We start from the raw sequence: 21,392 nt of genomic DNA on the forward strand, positions 1-21,392 counted from the left end.
ACTGACAGCTACAAAGAGATTATCATATTATCCTAGAAGGGATGCACCAGCTGCTTCTGATAGGTAAATACAGCAAAAGGTAAGAGCAACGGAACAGCAACGCCAATCTAATTTCCCCCAAACTGCAGAGGATTAAAGGAAGGAAATATTAGCACTCAGGATCAGCTCACAGAAGAAAACGCTCAGTTCCTGCTGCAACTTCTAATGTACATGGTATACCTAGCTGACAAGAAATGCTAAGCAATCAATTAATAAAAATATTATTTAAAACATGTCCTTGTGTGAGTCCTTTTCTATTCAAAACCTGTTCTGAACCAGCTTGCCTTTTTAACATTTAAGAGAACAAAGAAATGCTCCCCACTAAAATCTCTGCAGTCAAAGCAGAGGCCTGTGACACCTACAAATATGAAGTGTATTAATCAGGTAATACTAAATACCAGCTTGCCTTGAGCTCAGAGGCAAGTGCGCTGGAACAGTGTAATCAACAGCAGCAAGCAGGTATTTATGGCACCGTGGGGCCCTGCCTGGCACAACGCACATTTTATGTCAGTCTGTAAACAATGGCACTGCCCTGAAGGGGTGAACAAAGCCCTGGAGGCTGGGCTGCCCCCTGGGCTCAAGCAGAACATTAGGATTTGTAGCTTCATCCCCAATCAGAAATCACTGTTTATTAAGGTTTCAATGCACAATTTGCTCTTGCATCCCACTGTTTTCACAAACTACTTCTATTTATGAATGCCCAGCTCTTTTTTCCTATCATTTCCCATTTATACTTAGTTATCTCAGCTGAGACAAAAACGGTTGGGTTTCCACCTGGCCATTTATATCTTGTCTTAGCTGCACCTCCCAGCTCCCACCATCAGTTTACACCATCCTCTACCCCAATCCAGCTATTTCTCATTCTAAATGAATTTTCTTCTATTGTTAAATAATATCTAAGCTCTCCCTCCTCCCCTGGTTCACAGCAAACACTGTTTATCATGTGAAACCTTAATGTCACTCCCTCTATGGTCACCTTGGGGCATCTCAGCAGAGAAACACAATCCTTTATAATGCCATGCACAGCAGCTTTGGGAACAGCAAGAAGCTCTGCGTGACTGTCTCTTCTTTTCTATTAACAGTAAAACCGGCGCCTTTTCAGAGTTCATGTGTTTCAAACAGGGCTGAGAAAATCAGAGCCACAGACAGTTCTGAGGATGAGGTGCCACGAATCAGTTACACATAAGGAAGTTATTTTCTATTCAGGTACACCTTGATAAAATGCAGGCAGGCAAAAAAAAAATAAGCGTTAATCAGTGTGGTAATTAAAGCTCTGTCTTGTTTTAAGTAAATCAAATCCTGCTTTACAAAGCTTCCACTGAATCCAAAACACGAGAATATATTTCTTTACAAAGTTTTGTTTTCTGCTGTTTTAAGGGGTTTTAATGAGAGGAAGAATATTAAAAAAAAAAAAAAGAAAATATGCCATTTAGTTTAAAGACTTTATCATTTCTTTTCTAGTTTGCAAAAGAAACCAAATGCAAAAATTACATTCAGCCTCTTCCACACCCCGTGAGAGGGGCAGTAAGGTAAGTGTAACAAAGTGAGGAAATGCTGTAACACATGAATTTTACCTTCCCAAGGAGCTACAGAGGTGCTGAAAACGTGTTAAACACCTATAAACGGGTCAGCTCAGTTCCTAGGGAGAAGTTCCCTCTTTTACAGAATTTGTTATGGACAAAGTCTCTATTTTCCTGTTTTCGGGCAAAATAGGCCTGGCTTCACACAGGCAATAAGAAAATCTTGGCTGAATTTGTTTCAAAAGCCAACTACAACTGCAAATCTTTCTCTTCATTTCACATTTTGCCCATTTTTGATTCCTTGGTGTCCAAGATACAGAGCAACACATTTCACTCTGTGGCTGCACCTACACTAAAGCATCAAATTTTCTTTTTCTATGGAATGATTTCCACATCCTGTCAGCCCCCACTCCTCTGCCACCTCCAAGCTGCCCTGCCCACCCACGGCATACCAGGTGCTTCCAAAAATTCCTTCCCAAAATTCCAGCCCTGCTAGACCATTCTGCTCAGAGGATGCTCCTACTCAGCAGCTCCCTGTGATGCAGTTCCCCTTGTTTGCTGCTCATAAAGGGAAGGAAAAGGTCAACACTCTCAAAAGATCTCAGCATCTTCAGAGCCCACCCCAGGCACCAGAGCAGGACGATGCACACAGAGCATGTTTGGGGAGGAAAGGCAGCGAAAGCAGCACCACCCTTGTGTGCCTGTCCTGTCACCTCCTCCTGCTGTTCCAGCACTGCCCACTCCTCCTTTCCTTCTCCATCTTCCCCAGCCTTCCCCAGTGATACATCAGTGAATATCACAAAACCCAGCATGGTCTGGGTTGGAAGGGACCTTAAAAATCACCTGGTTCCACCTCCTGCCATGGCAGGGACTCCTTCCACTGTCCCAGGCTGCTCCAAACCCCACCCAGCCTGGCCTGGGACACTGCCAGGGATTCAGGAGCTTCTCTGGGCACCTGTGCCAGGGCCTCCCCTCCCTCACAGGGAAGCATTTCTTCCCAATATCCAATTTCAACCAACTTTCTATCAGATCAAAGCCTTTCCCCCCATTCTATCTCTCCAGACCTTGTCCAAAGTCCCTTTTGCAGCCCCTCCAGGTACTGAAAAGCCTCAATAAAGTCCCTCTGCAGCCTTCTGTTCTCCAGGCTGAATAATCCAAATTCTTTCAACCTTTCCTCATAGGAAAGGTGTTTAATCCCTCTAATTATCTTCCTGGACCTTCCCTGCAGTCGTAGGAAATACTGGCTGTATTATATATTTCCTGCCTGCTGACCAGAATCCTTTATTTCTATTGGTTGGGTTTGTTGATTTTTCTTTTTCTTTTTGTTTTTGGTTTTTTAATCTATTTTGTGATTACTTTTGATATTAACATTCTGAAAATTACTGGTAGAATAACATCTGGAAATACTATCCCAAATGGTGTCTGGCTGTCAGAAACTTGTTTTTGGTTTTTTCAGATCATTTCCAAGGTATGTGAAATTGCTGGCTCATTTAAAGGCAGCAGATCCATAACTCCAAAAATACCTGACCAACAGGCATTCAAGGGAAAAACCCAATCAATTCTTTCAGAAGATCTGCCAACAGGGCTGTGATTTCAAAAATTATTTTGTTTACAGCACATGCAGCACAAGATTTCAGAACTTTCAGTCCATACCAGTGTGTGCTCAACCTCACCACCTTCTCTCCATCATGTGGCAAAAACAGTTTTTGCAGAGACACTTGAATAAACATGTAACTCCTCCTTTTTTATTCATTTTTCCCTAATTAAAAATTAGATAATTTGATATTTAAGTTATTTAAGATTATTAAGATATCTAATATTTAAAAATATTAAGATATATTTAATAATATTAAAATACATGTAGGAATATTAAGATATTTGCACAGTTTTTGATGGAAAACCTCTCAGGCAGACCCTCCCACCTTGCCCAGAGCTGCAGGTTGGATTTCAGACGAGCTCCCACTCCTGTGACACAAATGTGTTCCCACTCTGCTGATCTGCTACGTTCTCTCTCTGAATGCACAGGCCAAAAACAAGCCCACAAAACAAGACTGTTATTGTGATGATCTCAACTGTTGCTCATCAGGCCCAGGGACTCCTGATTTTGCCATTTTCTGCAGTTTTCCTGCAATAACAGCACTTTTGGGTAACTCACATTTCTCTGTTCAGACTGGTATTATTTTGCCCCATTTTGTGTGTAATCCTGCCTTTTTCATTATTTTCTACCCCTACTGTTATTTATTTAATATGCTGTTATTCATTCCCCAAAATCTCATTGAATATGCCTCATAAAGAACACTCTGCCCTACTGGATGCTTCTGCTTAGCTAACTAAAAAACCCCAAAGAAAACCCAGATATGTAGATATAGCTGCGCTCCTATAACCCAGGAAAAGTTTTAAAGAGCTTACCGCAAAAACTTCAAACATTACAGTAAGTTCTTGGAATGTTTTAAGTTCTTTGGCTGCACTGAGAGCAGACAGACATGTGTAGGTTTTTTTTTTTTTTATAATAATTTATTTATTTTCTGGATAGCTAGCCAGAAATGCCCAGTGAGATGCACTTTCCTGAAAGGGATTTTTATGTCTTTGTCACTCCTTAGCACCCACACTGCCACAATTACTTCAGGTTCCAAGCAATTTAAAAGAACGAAAAAAAGGCAGAGCTTTATTTTTATTAAATTGCTAGTAAGCACTGCTATCAGTGAATATCAGCTATGCAGTCAGTCAAGCAATAGATTGGATAATGTAATCTATGTTCTTCTGGCAGCAAGGAGGGTCAGATTGGTTGCTGAGCAGCCAAACCACAAAATAGTTCCCTATTCCAAAGCAAAGGAAGTGAGGGCAATTTCAGCTTCCCCCCAAGATTTCAGGGTAAATTTCTTTCCTGTTCTTAAGTTTGTTTCAGTAAACTCAAATGAAAGTGATCATTTATTTAGCAATCACACACTCCTGTTTGTATAAACATCACATGTTTATGTTATTCTTGTGTCCCCTAGTCCCCTGTTAGTTGCTAGAAAGAATAAAAGAAGCAAGAATGTGAAATGTCTGCTCTTACAAGGTCACTGGCACTGCTCTTCTTGCCCTCCTGCACATTTGGGGCTGCTCCTGCCCAGACATTACAAAGCTGCTCTGACAAAGAGACTCCTTCCCTCTGGAACAGCTCATCAACACACAGGTGAGCATCACATCAGCTCTGGGCCGAGTTCTACTGCTCAAGCCCACCAGTTGTGCAAGAGAGGCACAAAAAAAGAACGTCTCCATAAAAAATGGGAGGCATAAATCCAGCACAAAACCCTTCTGCACTTGGCACTGTCATGTCAGTGGCAATCGGGACATGTTTTCAGTAGTCCAGGAAGACTGTCAGCCAAAGTGTACAAACACTCTGAGTGCCGCTGCAGAGCTCATGGTTGTCTCCTCACACGGTAACACATGCACATAAACAGCTTCCCACAGAGTGAGGATGAGATGCACCAGAACAAACTCAGGATTCACACTCTGACACGGACCTGCACCGAAGCACAACTGCAGCTCACAGCTTTGGGCTCCTGTCACTGCGTGCAGCACACAGCTTTGGGGCTCTCGCGGGCTGGTGAGGACTGGCAACACTCGTGGGAGGACAGTAACACACACAGCAACAGGGAAGGATGAAAGAAACCCACCTTGAGCAGCTCATAGTGCTGGATCCCGTTCACCCCGATGTCCGGGTCGATGGCAGACGGGACGGAGTAGCGGGAATTAATGGCCGTGTTCTCCGGGATGGAGATGTTGATGACTGTCGAGGGGAAAAGGGGGGCGTTGTCATTTATATCCTCGATCAGGAACCTGATCTTGACCAGCCTGAACACCTCATCAGGCAGCACGGCCACCTCCACCTCGTAGAAGCAGCGGTTCTCGCTGAAGATGCCGGCACACAGCTTCTCGCGGTCGATGCGGTTGGCGGCCGTGAAGATCTCGCCTGTGTTCTCCTCCACCCTCACCAGGGGCACGTCCCCGGTCTTGTACACCAGCTTGAACTGCAGCGGGGAGGACAGGGGCACGTCGGGGTCCAGCGTTAGGTTGAGATCCTTGAGCAGGTTGCCAATAAGGACATTTTCGGGCAGCTCTTCCCGCACGGTGTAATTCTTCTCCTGCGCGCCAGATTGGAACACGATGCAGGCCAACAGGACTGCCAGGAGGTACGTTCCAGACAGCAAGTCCATCTCCAGAATGACTAATGAGGATCCGTGGAGAATGCCAGGTGGAGCTGGGAAAAGGGAAAGGAAAATCCTTTAAAAGTCACAAAATATTGTTGCTCTAGGACACACAATATAACAACATAGACACTGGACTTCCTGAGGTAAAATAAAGGGTATTTAATTCTGGCTGTAACATTTATAGATTTCTAAAAGTGACAGTGGATTGGAGGATGACAGTGCTACCTCTCCAATGACACTGGACAAACCAACAGTTTATCAGTTCTCTCTTTTTCTATAAAAGAAAGCAAAACAATAAGTTATTTACATAACGTGCGTGAGAAAGTTTGTTACAAGAATGTCAACATCAGAAAGCTTAGAAAATCTTGAAAAAACTGGGCAACAGAATATTGTGTTCCTAAAGCTATAAGAGCTAAAGGAGCTCCTTTCTTACTACAACAATGTGAACTGTTTGAAAGCCTCATTAGTAAAGTCACGTTTGACTCCATCCTTCCTAAATATGTATAAAATTTCTTGCAAAACTTTTTACTTGAAACTCTTAACTAAATAGTGAGGTAAGAATTTTAGGGCTGGATCATATCAAATGAAGAAATAAGTACAGGAATCCCCTATTTCCAGCATGAGATTTTCCTTTGCTCCTAAGGAAAATGTCTTCCTTTGACCTCCCTGCCACATTGTCCTCATTTTTTTTTCTGTTTCCTAAGAAAAAAGTAGGCAAGAAATTTGCAAGCAACCATCTGCTGAGAGGCAGATCTTTTTATACCTCTTGCTTAGATATGGGAATAGAAGAACACTTGTCTTAATTCTCCCCCCCAAGTTTTGCACTGACAAAATTATGTAATGTTTGTTAACAACAACAAAGAAATCTGGATATTTTTAATTCAGGAACTTCAACTGGCAAGAAAAAGTTATTATCTAAATGGAGTCTGGTGAACTTCAGCCAACAATGTGTGGAAATCTGTCTAGTAAATTGCAAAAAAAATAATATAATTTTAAATTTGGTGATGCCTGTTCATAGTACTCTGGAACACCAATACCTTGAAAGGGAGACACAAACTTGTGGGAAAAATCTGTACTTTCCAAGCTGGTTTCTGAATTACAATATATTCTTGCCTTGAGGTTGTTAACAACCTTGAGAAAGATGGAAGTGGAATAAGAGGACTTACAGGTACACACAGATATCTGTGTAGCTGCATTCAGCCTTCAGCCAAGAATTTTTAAGAGATAAATCACTCTCCTGAACTCCATGTATAGAATACTTGCCTAATCTTTACATAACTCTGCCACTCCAGAATTTAGGATCTGCTAGGATAGCATTTCTCTAAGGTAAATGTTCAAGAGTTCCATGTAAAGTGATTTTTCTCGTAAATGAAATCTTAGGTTAGCATCTGTTTCAAATATACCTGTGCCAACACATCTACATTCTTTTTACTGTGCAGGTAAAAGTGTAATTCTGTTCCCTGTCTCTTCTCATTTTATTCTCCCTGTCATAGCACAGATTGATTTACCTCTGCAGATCAAGTTGCAGTGGTTGAAGAAATTCCTGGTGCCAGTAATTGCCTCCACCTGTTAGTCGCTGCCTTTCAGCAGTGCCACTTGCAGGGGAATTTAGACTAAAGCCTTGATTTTGCAGTGAGACAGGTTAGGAACAATTAATATTGCAATTCCTTTTAAGCACAGCGTTGGAAGGCAGCGACAGATACAGAACATTCCAACTCCACCTGCAAGGAGCATCCCCACTTCAGCACCATTAATCGGACAGCATTTTCTGGCTTTGGGATTACACAAAAGCAGAAAATACAATTTTTGAGATTAGACATGAAATAAAAATGCTCCAAGTCCCCCCTTAGGGAAAAGGGCTTTGCTCCCTGAGTAAATCAATGCAGCTGGAGGGGATTGCTGAGAAGGGGATGGCATTTCAGGAATTCCCTGATTTACCACTGGACTTCAGGGGTTCACAACACCCAAAGCAGCACCAGCCAGGTGCCCAGAGTGAAGCAATGGACCAACAGCTTTTTATAAACCATTAAAAGTTCACATTCTAAATATGCAAAAATAAGGAAGTCTCCAGCAGCTCCTGGTCATCATTATGGCAACACCAGTGTGAGCACAGTGAGTCAGTGATAGTCTACAAGTGGATTAGTTTGGCTGCTATAATTTGATTTAATAACTTTGATTTATTAACTGATTATTATTTGATTTATTAACTTATTATATAACATAAATATATAATGTAGAATATTATTATATAATATAAATATATTATGAAAATACATTATATATATAATAAATAACATAAATATAAATATAACTTATTATTTGATTTATTAACTGCATCTCTTTCAATGCAGCTCCAGCAATTGTCATCCCACTGAAGCAATTGCCCACATACGTTTGACCTGCAGAGAGCTCTTCTTCAGGAAAGCACATCTTTGTATCCATTATTGCTAAAATAAATATATTTACATTGTTTCCTATGGAAAACACAAATAAAAATGTATGGGTTACAGTAAAAAGTTGATATTTAAATGCTAATCTAAAAAAAAAAAATAGAGTGGTTGCATGTTTTGCACATACTAGAAGGAACTATTTTACCACGTCTCCCTCTCTATTACAGATTAAAATGAAAAATAACACAACAGGGTTATAAAACCCTTCAAATCCTGATGTTTATAGAATAATATTTTTAATTTACATTTCTGAGGGGAGGAAATGAAAAAAAGAACGCAACACCAACCATAAATATAAACCAAATTCTAGCCCCTATCCCAAATTCTTCTATGGCAATACTGATGCAAGTATTACTTATAAATAATAATGATATTAAAATATTGTATAAACAGGTATATAAATCTTCCAAATAAATACATTAAGGATTTTTTTCACAGCAATATGAGAATGTAAATGCAACAATCTAAAGAGTTCATCAACAATATTCCTGAATCAATTCTGAAAGTTGAGATCATGCCAAGAGATACTTCATATTCAAACTAAATTGTAAGCCTTTAACCCCAGTTTTATCTGCAGTGGAGTTTCCAGGGTTTATAAAATGACAACAGCAGGACTCAGAGTTTTGTGAGGAAAACTGCAGGGTGCAACTTGGCATTCCATTCTTATGCATACTTCTACTCACTTTAAACCAAGTTTGAACCACTCTATTGAAATTCTTCTTGTGCCATAGTAAAGAAAATACTTCAAAGCATGAAAAAACAGCACAAGACACTTATAAACCACGATAGATAAACGCTAACATGAATTTTGTGGCGACTTTTGCTGTCGCAGATTTTCCTGAGTGACTGAAGGGTTCAACCATGTAACAGACAGTGCTAGTTTAGCAGGAAAAAACAACCAGCAACGGTTTTCAGTGCTTGAACTTCTGTACAATGCACTTTTTTTTTTTTCTTTCAAAATAATGCTAGTAACAGTTTTGAAACTCTATTCCAGAGCTGTAGGCCTTCAAGGAGAAAAAAATCCCAACGTGACACAAGTTTGCTGCTTGGATATGGAACAGAGTATCTTCAGTTGTAAGGAAAGTGCTGTTCTTCCAGAATCCTATTTATAAAGCCATAGCTGTACATTGCCTGTCATTTGTGCCACAGCTCTGATAGGGATGCTATGGCAACAGCAATGCACAGAACAGAGCAAGAGGCACTTCCCAGGCATTTCTGGAATCAGAGTGTTCCAGCCTGGAGCACTGAGGAAACACAGAATACAGAAGGCTGAGCAAAGCAGCTCCAGTTTAAAGACCTTTCACAGGTTCCAGCACTCACTCACATCTTTAAGGAGGTTAGGGGGAAAAAAAAAATTAAGAACAAATCAAATTGTTTAACAGAAGGTAACATGGAGCTTGCCAAGCCATTTTCCCAGCTTTCAAGAGAATGCATTGCTGTCTGTGCTGCTGACTTCCCAACTAGGAAGGCAAATGGCCCAGATGGACAAGATGGAGGGGAGGAGGGGAAAAACAAGTTTAAACTTGCTTTTCTTCATCTGGCTGTCTATGCACTCAAATACACCTGCTTTTTTTGTCCAATACACCCAATATTAATGGTGTCAGTTAAATATTAGCACTGTTCATTATCCTCTTCACTTAGCAGCTGTCAAATCATACCTTGAAAAGTAGAGAGAATATAAAATCTGTAACCACCTAACGGAGCAGGATGTGAAGGTAGAATCTAAATCTGTTCTTTATACACAAGGCTCCATCTGGTCCCACCTGAGCCTTTACCTTATTACAGAACTTGTTATTCCTTCCTTAAGAGGATCTCAGAAAAGTTGTAAAGGGAGTAGAAGAGTTCAGGTGTCCACATCAGAAACACAACACCATTTCTTGATACTTGGATTCAGATTTGAATTAGAGTAGAACATACATGCTGTGGTGATGTTCTGTAACTGCCATCTCAAGCTCAAAAAAAAGGTATCATATTTTTAAAAATTAGGAATTTTGAAGTCCAAAGCTCCATCAATATCCAATTATTAAAATCATAGTAGAGAAGAAATCCTAAAAATATCACTCCCATTCTTATCTTTATATTCCTGAACCTATTTTAATTACTTGGACAAATTTAGCTAGCACACCACACTTTTTCAATATCATATCCTTTTCATTTGCTGCTAATCCACCGTGGGCTCCTTAAACAGGAGCATTTAAATCCCTGTATTAAAAGGGTGTTTCTCAGAGCAAAAGATCCCCATGACACAGCTCCAGCTGCCACTCAACCCCACCATTATTAGGTTATCTCACTGACTTGCAGCTGTTTGCAATTCTTCCACTTCCCTGGGGCTCCCTCCAAAGTGCCACTGACAATTGGGCAGCCCTGCACAGGCTCTGGATCCTTGGAGCACGCTGATGTGGATTTCAGCTTTACCCCAAAGCGGGAACTTTTTGATGCTGTCAGTGTTTGGGGTTTTGGTTGCCATGATCCCTGGCCTGGCTGCACACAGCAAAGTCTCCCCTTCGCCACCACAGCCCAGGTGCCACTTAAGGTACTGGCTGGGTTTGATGGGATTGGTTCTTGAAAAGGTGCAGAATTTACAGGTGTTTTACAGGTTTTGATGGCAATAAGAAACACCACAAAGCTGGCGCCTGACAGAAATCCCCCTCATTTTTTTTTTAAGGCACAAATGGCACCAACCAGCCTGAATCCACTGTCACTCTCCACAGTGTTTCAAACATAAATTATTTGCAGCCATCAATATTTATCCACAGGACCCACTCCCTACACAGGATATTTCATTATCATACTCAGAGAAAAAGACCTACCTCAAAGAGAAACAGACAATTTGTTATATTATCAGGGCTTTCAAATTCATTCCCTCATATGATTTTACTCTAAATCCACTGAGGGACTGATTCATTCTTTGATCTATTTTTTATGAGTGTGATGGTATTGACTTCAAGGAGGTTTCTTTAATTTGATTTTTCTTCAGTGATGAACAAAATGAAACTGGAAATTCTTATCACCAGGAGAAAACATCACCCCACACTCATTTAAGTCAACAAAAGAATTGAACAAGTGAGAGGTACAGCTTGCTTATAGTTGAATGCTCTCCTGATTCTATTTAAAAATAGAATTTTTTTTGTTATTTTTATTTTGTTTCCATCACAAGAGGTAAGAAATGCTCTTCACTTGAGGAAATAAACAGTTAATGACCAAAACAAAGGTTCTTCAAGCCACATGAAGAAGCAGCCAAGGTGTGGAAAACAAGCAACTGATAAATTCCTAGATAGAATTCTTTATTCCTGATAGTAATCTGCAACTAATAGGAAGAGTGTTGATTAAAACTTGTATCAAAATGCTGGAAACAGTGAGCAGAATTATAAATACACAACAGGCAGTGAGCATGCTGAACAAATTAAACTCAATCACATTGATATATGGCGTAAGGAGTAATTTATTTTAATTGTTGCAAATTAATCCCTTTAAAGCTGAAGTCCCTTTTTTACTAGAAGAGTAAGTACAGTCCACATTTGGGAAAATGCATCTAGCAGCCACCCAGGAAATACTTTAAAAATATCCTGTAACTTATTTCAGAGACCTGCGAGAATATGCAGTGTCAAATTTATTTATATACCAGTGGCACTAGGAAATGGTCCTGCTTTTAGCAGTGGAACATTTTTGCATTGGAGCTGCATAAAAGCTAAAGGTTGAGAACTGAAATCTTGGGGAAAAAGCTGACCATTTCTCTGATGGCTATTTTCATTTTCTTAGAAAGAAATAATGGGATGCCTGAACAAATGGGAAAAAAAAGAGTAAAAAACACCCAAAAAATCAAACCAAACCCAACACCAAAGCCCCTACAAAGCTGCAGACCATTACAACTCCAAAGTGAACACAACATTGCTCTGCAAATTCAAATATATACTCACTATAACTCAATGGCTGACTTCTCAAAACATTACAAAAAATCAAGTTGTTAATGGTATGATTCATAATGTCATTTTCTTTGCATTTTATTTGTGCGTTTGCACTACATGAATACATTTTACCAATCAAGTGGAAATTGCTCCGGTTTTGGTACTTGAAAATCTGTTCATGTCTCAAATCTGAAAATTAAATCTCTGCTAAAACAAACCAAAGGAAAATCACCTATGAAGCAGTGGCAAGAGAAGATGGGACCGCAATAAGAAACTGTGTGAAGCCACATGTGTGGCTGTTGGATGTACGCCAAAGTAAAACACATTTTTATTTGTTAGAAAATGGAAGTCAATCTGATTTCAGTCATTTGTGTCACATCCTTTGGAATGGCAATTGTCAAGATCACCTGTTTCATACATAATGCATTCTCCTTCACTGCCTGGCTGCAATTTTCATTTCTCTCTGGTAAAATCCACATTTCAGTGTCTGCTGAGCAGTTCCAGTGGCTGTGAATCAGGGCAGGGATGCTGTTCTGTTGTTAATATTGTGTTCTATTGTCCTGCTTACTGCAAACACAATTCTGCCAGGAGCCCAGGAGCACACATTCCATGGATGCCAGAGGAGCAGGAATCAGTCACCTCCTTCCAACCCCTCCAGTTCCACACACAGAGCTGAGGAAACCACAGTAATTTACTTCTCATTTAACCACTTCTGAGAGCAGAGAGCACTGTTCCCAAAATTTCCAAAAAATAAACAAAAAAATTAAATAGATTGCTATTTTTCTTTTTTCTAAAAGACATGACTTAAAAGGAAAAAAAAATCTATTTATATTCTATAGTTCTTGTAAGGTCAGGATAGCTGGAATTTTGCACCCAGTTTCTAAAGGAGAAAAAAAGTTCTGGGTGCCAAAATACACATATTGGACTCCAAAAGGATAAACTTTGCTATTTTCATCAGCTTCTCTTTGCCTTGGCAGAATATATCCAAAAAAACCCATCAGGATTTTATCCAGTAGCAGCATAGCTGCTCATTTTCATATGGGATGTTTTGTTCTTCTTAAAGATACCTTGAATGCAAATTAGAATCAAGCTATAAGGTTCTAGTCAAGAGTTTAAAATATCAAACACATCACAAATTGCATATTCTGTACCTCACATCCATCTCACCAATTAACAGCCCAATCTCCACCTCTGCCCAAAGTGGTCACACGGCACATATGGACACCATACATGAGAAAACATCTTTATAAATCATTAACTCAACTCTGGAGGCTCCAAGAACTTGAGAACTAATTGCAGATCTTGGAAGGAATTTTCTCATCATTTATGGATGGCCCTGAGCAGGGAAGCAATCACCACAATTTTTAGCAAACTTGGCCTATCTAAACACAGCACATGAATAAAACATGGCAGTGGAAAAAAGAAATAAACTCCTAGGAGAAGGGGATGGGAGAGGAAGGCTGTTCCAAGGACAGAACAATATCAGAGTTTGAGTTTTAGATCAGTTTTTGGGTTTTGTATCAGTTTTTGGGCTATATCAGGGTTCAAACCAAAAGCAGATGATGCCACAATCCTCTGCCCTTCCTGCCCTGGGGCAGGGTGGTTCTCCCCTGTCATGGTCAGGGGATTCTCACTCCCTCAGGCAGCTCCTAGGAAAAACTTTTATTTTTTGTTCCATGAACACAAAGACAAATCATCATCTTTAGCCATGGAAGCCTTGTGATGGGAATTGCTGCCTGCCAGTGGCAGCTCCTCACCCGGTGCCCTGATAACAAAATAACAATAAATATTTCTTTAGATAACAAAAATACTTCCTTAATTTTATCATTTATTCACAAAAAAATGTGAAGTCATTTCCTCTGTTATCTCAAAAACCAAAATGACACTGGAACCATTCTGCTGTTCTGGTGAAACACCTCCCATCCTGACAGCTCCCCAAACTCTGCAGAGATGGCAAACACATGGATTGCTTCTCAAAGGAAATTCTGTGCCACAGAGAATTCTACACTGAAGTGATTCTGGAAAGGGGATTGAAAATGAAATCATCCCATGGAGATGATGGAGCAGAGCTGTTTTCATTTAGGAGAAAGCAGCTGCCTAAAACCAGTCAAACTACTCGTACAAAAAGTCCTCAGCAAGAAGAGTCACAAAATTGGATAAAACAGAATTATAAGGGTACTTTAAAATGTGTTACAGCAATTTTATGTGCAAGGCCTGATTGTTTAAATTTCATTTTACCTGTATAGTAAATATGGTTTAACAAGTGGAGGTTCTGGTCAACAATAAAATTGATTCAAAGCCCAGTGAAACCACTGGAGTCCTCTCCGTGTTTTACGAAGTTTGCTGGAAGTACAGTTCTGGAAATAAAATTCCTTAACTTACGCAAAAAGTTAAGTTGCCTGCACACCTCAACAACAGACCGTTATTAAATATTTGCATAGACTGTTATGTGTCAGCACTAAATGCCTGATTTTAGATTGTATTACAAAGGTCAGGCCATGCTCTTGAAGCCTGTCATGGTAAAGCTGATGCTTAACCAGCCCAGGAAATCTGATTTTTAACATTTTGCCCAGAGCCATAAAGTTCACAAAGACATTGCAGCTCCTTCATAGACTGTACTCAAATTACAGGAAATGTGGTTTTTGCATTTCTTTCCTCCTCCTCACTAAATCCTGCTAACAATTAAGCTTCTGCAAGGTGGACAAAACATTTCTGGCTGGAAATCTGCATTTCCATTGACTTGGTGTGGCCAACTCACTGTCAATGACCTCCAGACACAAGTGATGTGCAGAGACTCGGGCTTGTAATGGAGAACAGAGGAGTCTGGAATATTTGGGATGCTATTTCCCGCACATTCTCCTTCTTCTGACACAGGATAAACAGGATAAACAGCTTCCAAAGGTATAACTAATAATGAGAGCAGAGTGCATCTGAAGATCAGAGTCCTGGATGTCACCATGCTCACTGAAAAATCTTTAAAAACCTTACTGAAGCATTTTCCCAGCCAGTGTCATGGGGCCTTGATGCATTCTATCATCACTGGCACACTACACAGAACATCTTTAAGAAAATCACATTTTAGTTCTTGAAAGAAGAAATTGCATGAGGAGAAATTTAAAGGAGTAGTGCGAACGATGATTAAAGTTTCAAATAGATGTATATCATTCTTCCTCTCTTTTGTGTAAAAGTCATGCTCCTACTCCACAAACCCAAGTGAAAAAACTAATTTTGCTATAAATGGAGTGATTTCTCCACTTGATAACAGCTTATGATTTAGCTCTAAGCCAGAAAAGGGCACTAAAAATACCACAAAACACAAACTAGTCTATTAGCTAAAAAAATTACAACATAGAGAATTTTTTAATAATGTGATGTCGTACAAAATCCTGTATCATTTGTAAGTTTTATCATGCTTTCACATTTTGGTTACTTTTCCTGTTTCAAGAAACTAAAAATGGCCAAAGAGATTTTGGTTCTTTCTGGAAATTAAACATTTGTATTAGGGTTGTAATAGAAATGTCATGCAAACACAACTGATAGACTGCTCCTTTACATCAGCTTATTATGCCTCCAAATCCAAGACCTGCCAAGAAAATTGGTGTTTTCCTTTCTATGCAGAGGTTGTTTTGAATCTCTTAAACAAGATCAACACAAGTGACACAAGGACATAATTACGTGTTGTCTCACAAGATGGAAGAACAACAGTGACAAGATTAACTGCTCCATCAATTACTGGTGTAAGGAGCAGAAATATTGATTTGTGATTAAATGAATAGAGAAAATAATAACATTTCAAATCTTTAACGTCTTGATGATGTGTCAGTCAGAAGTCCTACTGACTTCCAGTAAAATAAAAGCTCAGAACTTACAAAAGTCACATCGTGCATAGAAAAGAAAATTTGATGTTCTGTTACTAAGATCTGTTAGGATCCCAGTGTGGAATATAAGATATCTTTTAAATGCACCACAGCAAAATTCCCTAAGACAAGGTTCTATTCAGGTATAGAAACTGGAAGTATTGAAGTGTTGTGGTGCTGAAAAGCAGACACAATTCCTATTGCAGCTCCATGGTGCTAGTCCCATGTACTCTGTAAAGTATTATAAGATATATTGATTTTTTCAAACATACTAGTACACAAAGAGTATCTTAAAGCTTGCAGATCTATTTTCCTAGTAAAATTCTGCCGTGTTTTATGTGATGCAGTACATCACACCTATTTTCTGATATGCAGGCATGATGAATTCCTATAGGCAGTCTGACATCTCGCACTGATATTCCTCTATGCATCAGTAATTTGTTCCCTGCTTCTCCCACAAGCTGTAGTGACAGGAATTTGTGTGCGAGTGTGTATGTGCCACATATCACAGATTTTTTGTCTCTTTCTGGCAGAGTTTGAGGAGGCACTTTATTTCTCAGTGCAGTGTGGATGGATGCTGCACTGCTTTAAATGGAGAATGCTTCTCTGTAACCTGAGGGATCCTGCCAAGCCTGCTTTCTTTGAAATCAATTCAAGAGATTCATGCTCAGACTTGGCTGGAGTAAGGAGGAATACACTTTTTTGATCAAATCACAAAACAACAAGTTCTTATAGTTCCTCTGCTATTGGGATGCAATGTTTTCTTGGAAGCAAAAAAAAATTAGACATTTTCTTGGAACACACCATATTCTGCCATATATGTGTTCTACCCTTACTCAGAAAAAAGGACACAAATATCAGGTTGAAACATCTTCCCTGTCCTAGAAAAATATGACCAATTACCTGAATCAATTGTTTTAATTAGTATGATTTCAGGAGACAACAAAACCTGTAATTACACAAGCCACACAAAGCCCTTTCCTGTACAATTAGAAATCACTGCAATGGAGCTGTCTCTTGTTTGTTCATTTATCTGGTGTAGAACAGAGACATTAGGGGAATTCAGCTGAAAAATGCATGCAAGATAAATTTCCAAGCAGATGACCACACCAGAGTTGTGTGGAATGCAGATTATGCTCATCCCTGGGCTCAGCCACATCCCTCTCACAGGGTCTCTGCAGAACAGCAGAAATTTGCACCCTTCCTGACCACTAATATTCTACAATTCGACCAATGGTAGATAAAATGATCTTTGCAATCCCAGCCATCTCGTTAGTCTCGCATTCGACCTGAAATAAAGAAGCTCAATAATTGTATTGAAATTATTCTGTGGTTAATCACTTTAGCCATTCAATTCAACAGCAAAACTATGTTAATGAAGGCTTGTTGTTGAAATTATTATTTCATTGCACTTTAAATAAACAAAACAGATTTTTTTTTTAAAGTTCAATATCCAAAGCTCAAACTGAGTGATCATCACACATCCACTGACACTAGCAAGAGTCACATAACAACAAATGAAAAGCTCAAAATTGCTGAAAACCACAGTTGAAGGTGATTTGTACCAGCACAGGGCTCAGATGGCAGCACTGAGATGCCACAGGCCTTGTCCAGCCTTCCAGCACTCCAAACCACACCAAAACAACAACAACAACAAAACCCCAGTGAGGTCTTGCTTTGCTTGCTGCTCTTAATTCTGCTTTTCTGTAGATCAGATTGAGAACAACTAACTCCTGGATGATCAGTGTTATATTTGCCCTTTAGAAACTACAAATACTGATCCTTTTCGTGTTTCTGGGCATAACACACCAAAGCATCAGGGTGCTAAAACAAATGCTGTACTATATTGCACTTGTCAGCTTTTACCTTCCCTCAAAGGAACTAAGAGCTTATGATTTAGAGAATATACAGGCCAGCATCCCATCTCTTTAGGGGGAAACTTTGAAGCATTTGTCTAAATGTTGTCTGCAAGACAAGAACAAAATGATTGTGTGCTGAGTTTTGGGTAGGTTACAGCGCCTGCAGACTTCCACCTGTTTGGAACTTGGCACTGGAGAGTTGAAATGCCTCAGCCTCTATTAGAAATTAAAGAAGCATTTTTATTTACTCATTTTTTCAGGCAGTGTTTCTGCAAATTGTCTGCAGAAGGCTTCATGAGGATGTTTTAGCAAGCAGGCCACCTAGTGCCTGACAATAACAAGTACTCTGCAACGACCTGAAGTGCTCACAAGGAGTAACACCACTTACCCACCTGGACAGCAAAGTCATGCTGCCAAGCTAAACCTCTGCAAACGTAACAGAAAAGTCCCCCTTGCCCCCAAGCAGAACTGGGACAGTTTCCTTTCACGATTTTAGATGTGGAATAGATACATATCTTTGTCATGTTGTTTTCTCTATTTTCTCAAAGAATTCATTTTGTAGATGATCTAGCTACTTATGAGATTTCAATTACTGCAGCCTCTTGCTGAAAAAATAAATGCCAGGTTGTTTTTTGTTTTTGTTCTGTTGTTATTTTATGAAAAGCTTCTTTCCCCAAAGGCTGGCGAGCACTGTCCAGGCTCTCCAAGGAATGGGCACAGCCCCAAGGCTGCCAGAGCTCCAGGAGCCTTTGGATGCTCCACTCCCAGGGATGCACAGGCTGCGATTGCTGACTGTGCAGGGCCAGGAGCTGGACTCAATAATCCTTGAGAGTCCCTTCCCACTCATCTTATTCTGTGATTCTATGGCTTCCCATTATTCTCCAACACATGTAATTTCTAATTTAATATAGCAAAATTAAGAACAATGTCATATTTTAATAGCATGAATGGCACATGTGGCAGTAGTGTAGCAAGAGCCATTTCCTCCTAATTCATTTGTGTTCATATTTTAGAATCCAATTCGGTGTCTTTTAAGATTGTTGGCTAAGTTTCTATAAACATCAAGAGATATAGTGCCTATTAAGCTTTCTGTTTCATCTTGGCGATATACTGCTCCCCTCTATACTGGAATGAAAATTCAATAATCTCAAGAAGCAGGCAATAGTCCCTCAAAGTAAAAAAGACTGCTCCTTTCTTTACTGAAACTTAAATTACCCTCAGTACTTTCCTCAGAATAGTAAGATTTTAAGCCCATGGAAAGGCTGTGCTCAAACGTATCAGAAGATATTGGATATATTTCCTTATTCACACTCTACAGACTAATTTTCAAACATCCTCATTTGACATGTGCCCATGAAAGTAAGTCAGATCACAAACAGTTTAATCAGGATCAGTGGCTTGGTCTCCCTGAAATTCAGTGGAATTTGGGCTCCCCCAGCACTGGGAAATGTGTATCCAATGCTGCATATCTCATCCAGTGCTCTGAAAGCCAAAGTCAAATATTTTTTTTGAAAAACCTATTTACTCTGGAAAGCATAATGCTCTGAATCTCCTGGTTCAATTTATGAACTTATTTAGGATTTATGTGTCTACAGATATGTGTGTATACATGCAGTGCTTATATGGAAAAGGAATAACTAAAAGCATTCAGGGGAATAAACTTCTTCTGAGCATTAAAGCAACATTTAATAGAACATGCCCACTATTCACAAAACTGCTCAAGGTCATAGAGATTTTCTTTCCCCAAGATACTGAACTCTGTAGGCAACCGTGACCAAAAAACTGCCCCAAACTCTCCAACACCATTTACATTGCACTACACTTCCTACTGATGAGATTTACTTTGATGGGCATTTATATTTACAAAACAAACACCCAAACAAAAATCCAGGCCAAGGTGTTGCATCTGCCTAGAACAGGAATTAAATTCTGAATGTGTTTCAAAGAAAATAATCTTCTCCTCTGTGATAAATTAATGCTCCCAACATGCCAAATTTCAATTCTAATATGTAGATTCACACCAATAAAATTCCCCTGTAGCTTTTTGTGAGCTTTTTTGAGTTTCACAGGGACAAGGTCTTATCCTTTCTGAAATTATAGTTTTATTACCCATATCTTGATATTCACTAGTCAGGTATTGGAAGGACAAATCCATCCACACCCCTTTGATAACTTCTCCTTTTGGGATCTGAAAGGCATCACACCTCCTCAAATATTAATAACAGGGAAAAAACCAAACCACAAAAAGTTGAGCAAATATTTAATCCCTGCCCCAAAGAATCTGGTGACTGTGTGGCAGAGCCAGGAATGTCTGGGATAAATTAAAAGACAGCACATGAACAAGATCACAACATGACCAGGAATCTCTCCCATGGTGGATTTTAGTTGGATATGAATGTTATAAATGCAATCAGAATTTATCCAAACAATCCAACCCAACGCCAACATGCTGGAGTGAGCGAGCATTCCCACTAGGGTCATGGGTAAATTGGTCTCTCATGGGGACATCATAATATGAGGATTATAAGGATTAATTTTCAGGTTCATTGGAGCTGCTGAAGCAGACAGAATTTTCACTTTTCCCAGTCTTGAAGAATCAATTATGAAGCAGGATGCAAGAAGTGGAAATGCTGGCTGGAAGAGTGGCTGCACCACCAATGCTGCTTGTCCTTGCCTGCCTAGCAGTTTTCCTTCTCTGGGAGCGACAACTGTAAATGAACTTAATCTAAGTACATGTTAGAGGACCTGTGCCTGGTTGTTGTCATCAGTGTGTAACATCCCCTGGGTGACAGGTTCTCTCACTCTGCTGAGTGCTCATGCATATTGACAAGGATGCTGCCTGCCAAAAATGACAATACAGAGCAGCATTTCTTTAGCTCTATCTGCCCTTGGAGGCTGCTGCTCACCCAGGCTCTCTGCAGCTCCTACACCAGCTGCATTCTTCCATGTCCTTAAGATTCAGGATCCTTCCCTGGAAAACTCAGTTTTTCCCCAACACAACTGAAAGGCTTTAAAGGGAGCGAAGTCGTGCATAACAAGGCATGTCCTATTACCAGACTAATCTATAAGGCTCTGTCTTTATTCTCTCTATCCCCAGCATAAGTCCAGAGTAGAAATAGAAACAAAAGGGTTTGGTTTCCTCCTGGACTCCAGTAAGCTGGGGGGACAATGGAATTGGCTGCTGGAATTCCAGCACTGGCATCTGCTGCAAGGCTGAGCAGCACAGGCTGCAGCCAGCCAGGGAAAATGACAGAGTATCTGTGGATCCCATCGAGTCCTGCAGCAAAACTGCCTTTATTTGCAAAGGGTTTAATCATTTATAATTCTTCTATTTGAGGAAATGGCCAATAGTATTAGCCATGCAAGCCTCTGTGGGCTAATGTAATTAGTCTTACGCATTTTAAGACCAGATAGAATGGTATTAGAAAGAATGGAGGACTATTTTAATTGGATGATGGTAAAATCCCTCTAAGCACTATGGCTGTCTCCTGTGCTCAAAATCCTCTAAAAAGTTCATAGATTCCAATTGTTTTCTGCAGCAACAGTATTTCTATCTAAATTATATTAAA

At 39.8% G+C, this 21,392-nt stretch overlaps 1 protein-coding gene across 5 annotated transcripts in view; it reads right to left on the reverse strand.

The window, feature by feature from the left end:
• PCDH11X (protocadherin 11 X-linked) overlaps window positions 1-21,392 on the reverse strand; it is a 420,711-nt gene that overhangs the window by 370,530 nt on the left and 28,789 nt on the right. For all 5 annotated transcript variants that reach the window (XM_030967927.1, XM_030967925.1, XM_030967926.1 and 2 more), the window contains one exon: window positions 5,219-5,802. In XM_030967927.1, the coding sequence (XP_030823787.1) occupies window positions 5,219-5,758 (540 nt within the window). In that variant the 5' untranslated portion in view covers window positions 5,759-5,802. The remainder of the gene's footprint in view (window positions 1-5,218; window positions 5,803-21,392) is intronic.

The sequence above is a fragment of the Camarhynchus parvulus genome, chromosome 4A, assembly GCF_901933205.1.
Source record: "Camarhynchus parvulus chromosome 4A, STF_HiC, whole genome shotgun sequence".
Classification (NCBI taxonomy): Eukaryota; Metazoa; Chordata; class Aves; order Passeriformes; family Thraupidae; genus Camarhynchus; species Camarhynchus parvulus.